Source organism: Polyodon spathula, unplaced genomic scaffold (genome assembly GCF_017654505.1).
Source record: "Polyodon spathula isolate WHYD16114869_AA unplaced genomic scaffold, ASM1765450v1 scaffolds_407, whole genome shotgun sequence".
In the NCBI taxonomy this organism is placed as follows: domain Eukaryota; kingdom Metazoa; phylum Chordata; class Actinopteri; order Acipenseriformes; family Polyodontidae; genus Polyodon; species Polyodon spathula.
In genome coordinates, this window is record NW_024471899.1 from 13,040 (window position 1) to 23,535 (window position 10,496).

General features: G+C 34.9%; 1 protein-coding gene across 1 annotated transcript in view; it reads right to left on the bottom strand.

Annotated features, from left to right (window-relative positions):
- LOC121308134 (coiled-coil domain-containing protein 171-like) overlaps positions 1-8,543 on the bottom strand; it is a gene marked incomplete at its 5' end in the record, with an annotated part of 9,188 nt that extends 645 nt beyond the window's left edge. Inside the window, 3 exons of the mRNA XM_041240425.1 lie at positions 109-177; positions 2,572-2,675; positions 8,423-8,543. Coding sequence (XP_041096359.1) covers positions 109-177; positions 2,572-2,675; positions 8,423-8,543 — 294 coding nt within the window. The remainder of the gene's footprint in view (positions 1-108; positions 178-2,571; positions 2,676-8,422) is intronic.
- Positions 8,544-10,496: the final 1,953 nt, after the last annotated feature.

The following is a 10,496-nucleotide window of genomic DNA, read 5'->3' on the forward strand; positions in this document are numbered from 1 at the left end:
TTTTTTTTTTTTTGGTGCAAAGACACTCATGTTTTTCAGAGGTTTTTTTGCCTCTTGGTTTCACAACTATAAGATTTGCACATATGGCAAATAGAAACATTTTCTCACCTCAATTTCTTTGTTCTGTGCTTGGATTGTTTCTTCTTTCGATTTACATTCTTTAGTCATTTGAACCAGCTGAAAAAAAAATATAATAATGACAACAATGTTTTTCATTTAAAGCGCTTTGTGTTAAAGTAAGCAAAAAACTTAACCAATAAAAAGTTATTTAAAACAAGACAAACAAGCTGCAGAGTCCAAGAAAACACAGTGATCTACAGTAATTAGGTCAAATATTGTATACATCAAGAATACAAATCTAACATGAAATGCATTATTTAGAAATAAAAACTTTGACGTACAGTACAGGACCGTACAGATTTGAATACCTACAGACTTCTGCTACACTCAAGTGTTATCTTTGCTCTTGGGGTTCATTTCCACGAGAGAGGAAAGTGAAAATGAGCTACTTGTGCTAATCTTTTTCCAGGAGTGCTGGCTGGAAAAAAAAAAAACCTACAAAAAATACATAAAAACTCCAAAGCTTAACTTAAATGTGCCTATTTTATCTGTTGCTATATAAACTGTTTACCCAGAATTTGCTGTATAGAAGAGCGGCCATATTTTTCTACAGTATTTCGATCAGGGGAAACATCACATACTGTAAGTAAGGTTCTCATAGCTTTGTTAAAGGTCATTACCACTTTCTTAGTATATGTATCGCTGTGAGTGAAATGCAGTGTGTATTATTGTTTTTTGACTGTATAAGAAAGCTATAGAAAGACGGGTATGATACTGCCTATATATAATCTTAACACAAGGTCAGTTGAGTGTTGCACAGCCCCTGGTACAGTAGAACACAATTCCAGTGTCAGTCATTTGCTGTCCAACCAGGGAGACATGTGGCAGGTCATCTGTGGAACCTCAACAGCTTGTGATTTACTTTCTTTGACAGTTCATTCTTCTTTCTGTCAAACAGTTCCCTTTACATTCCTTCAGAGCCACCCCCTTACTCGTCCCACTGCTGTCTCTGGCACATATTCTCAACTAAGCACACTCCTTAGCCAAAGCCTGCTGAGTCGACCCTCTACACTGCTGAGGATCATGTGATATCCATCTTCCCTAGTAACAATTCACCGTGGGCAACGTGTTCCTACTTACTCGGAGGCTTTCCTCTCAAGGCCTCAACAGAGACATTTAAACTACTGATTTTTATTACAGTCCTATACAGGCCAGATCAGGTAGTTCTTAGTACCTTTACAGGTGTAATTATTTCCCTCAATTACTTGTAACTGTTCTCTTTGCCCTGCCAAGTCCCCCCTGTGCACATAAGACATGGCCTTTTTATTATAAAGTGGCTAACACAAGCAAACTAGCACAAATTGAAGGCGTTTTGATAAATTGGCTTCCCCGGCTGCCTTGTAAAGTTTGAAATGACAGTCTGAGGACAAATGAAAGAAGACTTATGTAAAGACTAAGGAAACATGTGTTCGCAGTCTAGTATGTAACTACTGTATTTAAGCTGGGTAATCAATTATCAATGTTTAATGAACTCCACTTACAGTGTATGTGTCTTTAATTTTATCCTGTGTTGTTATAAAGGTTTCTTGTCCATTTATTCTCTATAGTGATACTTTAAAGTTTACAATAGCAGCCCTGGTTACTTGAAACAAAAATGCAACACTAGGAATACTAGGAAGAGGAGAATAAATTGGATTTAGAACCTCTTTCCTAACCTCTTCCTAGTATCTGCATATAAAACAAGATGACCTTTTAGTACTCATCGCTGGTTTAAAATGACACAAAAACTAGCAAGATGTAATTAGTCCTGGCTATATTTTCACTGCCTTTGATTTACAATTCAGCATAGCTTTTGGTGCTGAAAACAGGATTCGTCTAGTTCTGAAAGTTCAAATTACGCCACATGAGTAGAATAAAAAAAAAGTCTGTTTACAATGTTAAAATTGGGAAAAAGTGTATATAGACCAGTTATTTGTGAAAAATAGACGAACTTGGATAATTATGAAGGAAACACTAACTTTAATGTCCTTTTTGTCCAAGCATACTGGCCAAACCTTTCAATTACGCAAAATAAACACACTCAACAAACACAGACTGATGTCCAACACAAACAAGCACTTTGGCCACTGCAGCAGACCACCTTGTAGACTGAGGGAGTACATTTGAAACTTTTTTTTTAAAGTTACAAATGTATACTGTACTGTAACCACAGCATTGTTATCTGTCAGTCAGTTGCTTGGGACACTTATTATGTTTAAGTAATGGTTCAGATTTAGTTTCATCCAGTTTTTGTTTCTCTAGTTTTTTATTTTTTTTTATTTTTAATATGAATATACAGTTTGTTTTTAATACAAACTTTACCTAGTAGCAATAACTATCTGTAGTGTATTTGCATCAATCAGACAACAATGCATGTTTAAAACAATATTTAGTCCCTGCTTGTAAAAAAAAACCTGGACACTTACCAGTGTTGAAAATCACAGTTCTAGAAGTATAAAAGTCTTACAGTACCTCATTTGAAGTATCTTCAAATCTGTCCCGGTAACATGTCAAGGTCCTCCTCAAGTTCTCAATGATGACAGTGAAGTTCTGGGGTTTCTCTTTGTCTCTCTCACCTGAAAAACAGTAAGTCAAGCCTCTAACATTTTTTATGAAAGACAGAGATGAAAAACAATCATTAATGCTGTTAATTTCTTCAGTTACTGTGTAAGCAAAATATAACAATTAAACAAATAAATACATAAATAAATATCCAGGATTTCAACAACACTCTTCCGGGGGGGGGGCTTACTTCCAAAGTTTTCTTTAGTCTTGAGATAAACCTACAGTATGTTACCCCTTATTTATTGTGTTTTATGTTGTTTGGTGTGAGCCTCTTTCCAGGTCGTCATTGGAAATGAGAATTTACTCTCAGTTAACTCATCTGGATATATAAAGATTTGAATTACATTACTTAGCTGTTGATTAATTTGTTTTGAAAATTGTGCACCTGCCATGTATTCTACAATGTATAGAAGATGTATCACCCAGAATTCTGTATCGGTCTCATATTATATATTTCCATACAAATCATGCTGACTTGTCACATCTTCATTGCTCACTGGTCCCTGAATCCTATTAACAGTGTTATGGCAGGCTAGTATGTTGTGATTAAAGCATCCAGTAACTACAACATGATAAATGCAGACGCCAACAACAGCTTTGAACATTTTGTGCAAAAACAACCCTTTGGATAATATCCATTCCAAAATCTTTAAATAATTACATGATTACAATGTGAATAAACAGAAGAGTTAAGTTCCTACCAGTTCTGCTAAGTCTACATCTTGAATAAGCACAAAATGACAATACAACCATGGCCAATTTTCCTCACATCAACATCCCAGTAAATGTGACGAAACCTATTCTGCAAGACACACAGCTGGAGCCACTTCCACTATAGTCATGTCAATGCATGATTTAAAGTAAACAGCATCATATTCTATAGAAATCAGGCTACAAACACTTGCAAGAACTATCAAAGATGTGCGTCCTATCCGAGTTATAATTCATTACTATTTCTGCACTTATTATTTGTCGTGTCTAATAAACTCTAATAAAGGTCTTATCTTTGGAACAGGTCAATGAGCCAGCCTGAGCAGGGTAGAATTTCCATAATGAAGATGGTTACTTTTTTTTTTTTTTTCTAACCAACTCATAGGGAGAAAAGATTACCAGTGCAAACCTCTAGTGGTCAGTTTTTATACTAACCACTTACAGAAAATCAGAGATGAAGATAAAATATATTAGACTATTAAAAGTGACAAATCTGTACAAGTGCTAAACAGTATTAAATACCACTTCAGAAGACTGAAATAAAACATTCTGATCAGGTTCAATCATTTTTTGGTCTGAATGCCTTTCATTCTAAATACACTTTCATACCAGATCTTCTAATAAACTATTTGGCATAAAATTAAAGAGAATGAGCAAAATTAGAAACACTTGCTATAAGAGGAGTAAGTGCTCATTCCTCCTCGATATTTTTAAGGAAGTTTTCAATAATAGCTCATCACTTTTGAGACTCATAAAACTCATTATTAATTTCTATTCTTGGCTACAAAAGAGCCTTATAGAAATCAATAAACAAACCTCAGACAAAGTATGGGCTTATCATATACCTGTGTGATAACTGTTATTAAAAATGTTATAATCAAAAAGCAAACAAAAACAATGTTCAGATAAAGGGGAGCTAGAAACTAGTGGATCATTTTGTGGGAAACTTTAGATAGAAGAGCACTTTGAATATGTATGTACAAACATAAAATTATTTTTTACTGTTTCTTTATACACTGGTTAAGAGGTTGATTTGATCAGTCCTTGCCATACTTGCCAAAACTGGACTGGGGAACCACCGTGGATTACACTAAACATGTATGGTGGTTATCCTGGGATAACCTCTAAAAATAAGACGTTGATAGAATCCAGGGGGTTCCCTGGTGCTGTAGAATGATCTAAAAACCAAGCAGCTGAGGTTTTTCAAAAGATGGGTATAGGTTGATCAAATCAATCCCTAAGTATGTCAAATCAAATGTATCATTTTGTTTTGCACATTATAGAAAGTGTCTAGCATAAATATACTACCGTTTTTGGCCAAATAAAATCCTGTTATTTCTTTTGTGTGCAATAATCCCTATCACTTTCAAGTTCCCTTTTAAAAAGTTAAGAGCTTATTTCACATTTTCATTAAAAGTTACAATTACAATCCCCTTTATTCCTCTTAATTCCACTTTCAAACTTGAATAATAAGATCTTCTTTGATCACATTTATTGTTAAGGTTTAATGTCTCATTTCCTGCAGATTGTATACCTTAGAGGCTTATTTAATAAATTTTCTATGCCCCAGTCGTAATTTTCTTGTCCTAAACAAAAAGTTCACTTTCCCGCTTCCCATCAAAATTCCTCTTTTAAGTTTTTATGTTCTGTGCTCCAACTTTAAGCCTTAGACTGTTTCCTCCTCATACAGCAATCCTGTTTGCCAAAACAAAAAAGTCCCTAAGCTAGGCCTTTATCAAGTCTCTGCTTTATAATCCCTTTAGCAAGTCAAGAGAAAGGTTGAGAGAAAGGGAAAAAATAAAATAAAATACTGTGCCCCATTTTATTTAAGTTATAATGCATTTCTTATAATGCTTATAAGGATCCTGCTTGCCAAAACTAGTGGCATTAAAGCACAGAGCAGTATTGGTGATTTGTTGTCAAATGATTTTTAAATATCTCCCTTGAAATGTATTCTATTTTTAACCCTATATAAAATCAACTCAAATGTAATACTGTGAGGGCAGTTAGAATAAAGTGATCAGCCACACAAAGACTTGATCTAACGTTTGTTTTTTTCTTTTGTTAATGCCATACCACTTGTGTTCCTTCTTAACACTAAGAATGCCATGTTTTAAACTGAATTGCCGCTGCAGGGTTATAAAGCCAATTAAAACAGAAATAGGTGGAGTCAGCATTGTCTATCTTACTAGAAAGTGATATCTGACGAAAACATTTCCCATGTACCGAAACAGTTAAGAGTGAATTCCTACAGACCAAACGCAATGCGCTTTTTCATTAGGTACAGGATACTTCTGTAGCGACATGATAATACACACCTGAAGCAACACAGAGATGCAAAGCAACAGATTTGAAAACTGCCAGATCTATGAAACTACTAAAATTGCTATTGACAAGACTATGCTCAAGACTGTCACATATTCGTCAACATGATGTGGAAATTATGAGTATCTTCTCTGATGGTTTTTCAACATATATGGCAATAAATCATATATACCAAGTATACAGTTCCTTCAAAATGGACTCCCATATACTGTACTATCATTCACCTCTGTAACTGTATAGTTGTGATGACCTTTGTCATAAAGCTCTGCATATTTTTCAAACGGTTTATTTATTCCTCCGTCATTTTGGTTTTTTAATCTGGTGGACCATGCACATTGAAGCTGTTCTCTGGCTAGTCAATTCTCTAGTTGTGCCATCACATTGCAGGCAATGTAAATGGTTTGTATCAAAACTAAATGTTTTTTTTTTTTTGTCGTGGTGTGGTGACGGACTACATATTCACTTGTCACATCGTGTCTGGTGTGTAGCGGTCTTAAAGGCATCAGTCATATAAATTTAGGGTATATAAAAAAGTGGTCAACTTATGAAAGAAATAACAGGGAAACCCTGTTTTCATATTTCCTTTTAGAGGGACAAGTAAGCCCCAATTTGTGTATAATTCTGACCCTTCTGTAGATATAACATCTTTATATGGCTAATCCATATATTCAAACTTGTTTGTTTCTAAACATGGAAAACATTTTTTGGTCAGACAGAACTTACTCATGAAAGCTTTCTCCAACTATATTTTTTAATGTTCCTCATATAAAGACTACTACAAGGATTCTTTTTTATAAAAGAATTTGAACTGAGCATTAGAGGCTTAGTTCCACAATTGACTAACAATTAAAAAATTCAGGAATTCACAGTTGTTTCTGTAAATTGGAATACAAATGCTTCCAATTTGCAGCCAAGGCCACAAGGTTGTCTTTGGCAACCAATCTGATTCAGCAGATTACTGTGTTCTTCACATCTTCCATGTCTCAGGGTTTTCTTGTATTCCTCCCAAGAGTACACAGATTTGCAAAAATGTGAACAGTAAAAAGTGTGTTTTAAAATGCACGGTCCATTAACAAATGCTGTGAAATACAAAACTGAAATATCCTAGAATTCATCCTGGTTTTAAAATCAATTTTTGCTTCATACACTTTTATAGTGTGTAACAGTTATATAACTGCCGGAGATATCTTGGTTGAGAAAAAGGATCCTGTTAGCACACATGTAAAAAGATCCTGTTAGACACATGTTATTAACTTAGTGCACAGGGGAGTATAGAATTTAAAAAGGCAATAGACAGACAACAAGTTCCCGTTATTTTTCTCAGTGTATATGTTTAAAACTTTTCTTTGGCCTATCTGATGAAATGTGTTTATCAATAAAACAGAATAGTTGATAATATGGGGCAATAATTTGAATGGCAAAAGGTATACAGTATCATTTAACATTAAATGTAAATACTATTCACTTTTTAATGGTGGAAAAAGGGCAGATTAATTTGTTAAGCTATATTTCTCCAACATGCAAACATGTGCACAATTTATTCAAATACAATATGTTGAAAAATCCTAAGTATGTAAAGCAAAGTACTCACTGCCTTCCATGCATGGGCAGTGATCAATAGGGTGAAAAAAAAAAAAAAAGGTTTTATTTATTTGTGCACCAGCCAGACAACACAGCTGATATATTTCCCGAATGCCTATGTGTTTGTGCACAGTATGGGGGTGCACTATCAGTCACATGTGTCTGTTTTGCTTTTGGGCCGGGTTGCATTTATAAATGCATATTCTTAAAAACTGGGCTTTTTGTGGTTAAACTTAAGAGTTAAAAAAAAAAAAAACTATACTACATGATTTAATTAAGCTACTGAATAAAAAAAAAAACTTGTGGCTATTGTTTGTGATGTGACTTCTCACAAGTTAGCCATTGATTTATGATACCTACAGACACAGAAACTGACAATACGTATCTTAGGGCTATCTTAGTGTTGAAATGGTTCACTACATATTTTTTAAAAAGAGACCATTACATTCCATTACCAACCTTTCTATATGTTTCAGAAATATTATTTAAAAAAAAAATTCTAGAAACAAATGAACACAATTATAATTGATTGCATTTCTTTTTTTAAACTATTTTTTAGCATTAAATGTAGGCTGCAGATATTCATTGCCTCCTTGACTAGTCACCTTCCTTGCTTGCACATAAAGCACCATATGGCAGAGCATATCGGGAGGGTGGTTTGTTACAATAAACTATAGCCCCGATGATATTCTCATAATTAATTTGTTGTATCAAACCTATAACAGTTGCTTGGAAATGCCCCACGCAAAGCTTGCTTAATACCTGACCTCCAAGTTGCTAAAGGTTGCATCAAAATTTGGCTCACTTCAAGTAAAACATCTGCTCCCCTTGCAGGAAGACTGTAAGGACCCCAGTCTCAGCTGGATTTACAGCCCAGCAAGTGAGCCCTTTCCCTGTCCTACCAAACTGACCCTGGCATTTATAAATCAAATTGTTGGCTGACAACAGCAGGTCCACACGGCGTCACCCTTTTCAAACTAGCTTGGTCACTCTACTGCTGTGAGGACTGCTCTCGTCTTGTCATCAAATCATAGCATGCTGAGAAGAGGGAATGTCAGAGGCATCTGTAGTATTCCCACAAAGCAGTGACTCCTGGAACACTGACAGAAGCATCTGTCATTTTATACCTTCAAACACTAACCTGATGTCCACAGGCCTGACACACTGCAATGGTGTAAGAGTAGTTCCAATTCTCGTGTGCAGCTCTCATAAGCCTCTTGGAAATAGGCCTTACGTTCATTAGCCTTAAAAAGAAACAAAAGCTAAATTAATAACCACATAAATAAATAATTCAATATTCTGAGAAGCGGTTCTCTAGATGTACAACTTTAAGTGGAGCATAGGCATACAGTGAATTAGATATGTGTAAGAATTACTCTTTTTGTAATACAAGTATAAAAATTGGTAGGAATGTACACTGTGAACAATATCAGATATGTGGGCATCGCCACAGGGAATTACTTCCAGTCATTTTTCAGGATAGCCACAAAACAACTTCGGGTACATATGTTTCTACACTATATACCTATGCAAACTTTACTTATTTTTATTTATTTATTTTTTTTTTACTTTTATGGAGCAATCTGCATGGAAATTGGCACGAATGTACTCTGGGAAACGCTGAACAGTATCCAATATCAGGGCATCATTGTCGCCACAAATGCCAATCAAAATGGCGACAATGACGTGAGCAACATGGAAACCTAACTAGGGTTTCTGTGTTCAGTCTGACAAGTCAGACAAACGGTGTATATATATATATTATATATATATATATATATATATATATATATATATATCATAAATCAAAAATGCCAGGAAGGCATTTGGATGGTCTTGATATCTGCTGGATGGTCTTGATATCAAATCACAGACCACATCAGTTTCTTCCCAGGAAACTCTGACAATCTCCCAATTGATAGAGTACAACAGCTACCTTCGTCTTCAGGAAGGATCCAATGGTCAGCATCACAATAGACACCGTGAGGCACCCCTTACAATTTACATCAGACTTCTTTATGTAAAGACACATAAACAACAGCTTGTGGATGAAATGTTTAGCCTTGGACTATCCATATCTTATGATGGAGTACTGAACATTTCCACAGATCTGGCAAACAGTGCGAGTAACAGATTCAGCATGGAAGGTGTTGTCTGCCCTCCCAATCTTCACCATGGTATTTTTACAACTGCTGCGGTTCACAACATTTCATTTTTATTTCATTTCATTTTATTTCATTTATATAGTACATTATGTCATAGACCCCAAGGTGCTTTACAGAAAACATAGTACACACAGCATAATAAACAAAAAATAGTACAAAAAAAGACTATAATAAAAAATACTATTTTAAATAAAAGTAAATACATTTCCATTCATGTATATTTAAAATAAATAAATAAATAGATAAATAATGGATATCAATAATAAAAAGACTTGTGTACACAAATGTCTTCAATCTTGACTTAAAAACTGCAAAACTCCTAGCTTCTCTGACAAATAAAGAGTGTTCCATAATGTAGGAGCCTTATAAGAAAAAGCCCTTCCTCCCATACTATTTGTATTTACCCTTGGAATAACCAAGAGCCCTGCATCCTGAGATCTAAGATTCCACTTAGGAATGTATGAGATCAACAGCTCTTGTAAATAACTGGGTGCTAATCCATTAAGGGCTTTATAAGTTAAAAATAAAATCTTAAAATCAATTTGAAACTGCACAGGAAGCCAGTGTATGGAGGCCAAGGCAGGAGTAATATGTTTACCTTTTCTGGTTTTAGTTAGAATTATTGCAGCAGCATTCTGAATAAGCTGCAAGCGAGACACCAAATACTTTGGAATCCCAGAAAAAAAGTGCATTGCAATAGTTGGTTCTAGATGAAACATGATAAAAAAATGCTTTTGTAATTTTCCTAATATGAGACTCAAATGATAGAACGGGATAAAAAAAAAATGACCCCCAAACATCTTGCTTCAAGTTTGAGTTCTGAGGAAAGCCTGCTAAGATCTATTTTATATGAATTAACATTTGTTAATTGGTGCTGTGAACCCACAAGCATGACCTCCGTTTAATCAGAATTCAACATCAGAAAATTCTGTGACATCCAACACTTAATTCACTCCATGCCTATGGAAAATATCACCTAATGGAAACATCTATAATGAAAACAACTGGGATCCTAAAATAGAACCACAATCCCAGCTCCTCAACTGCCCA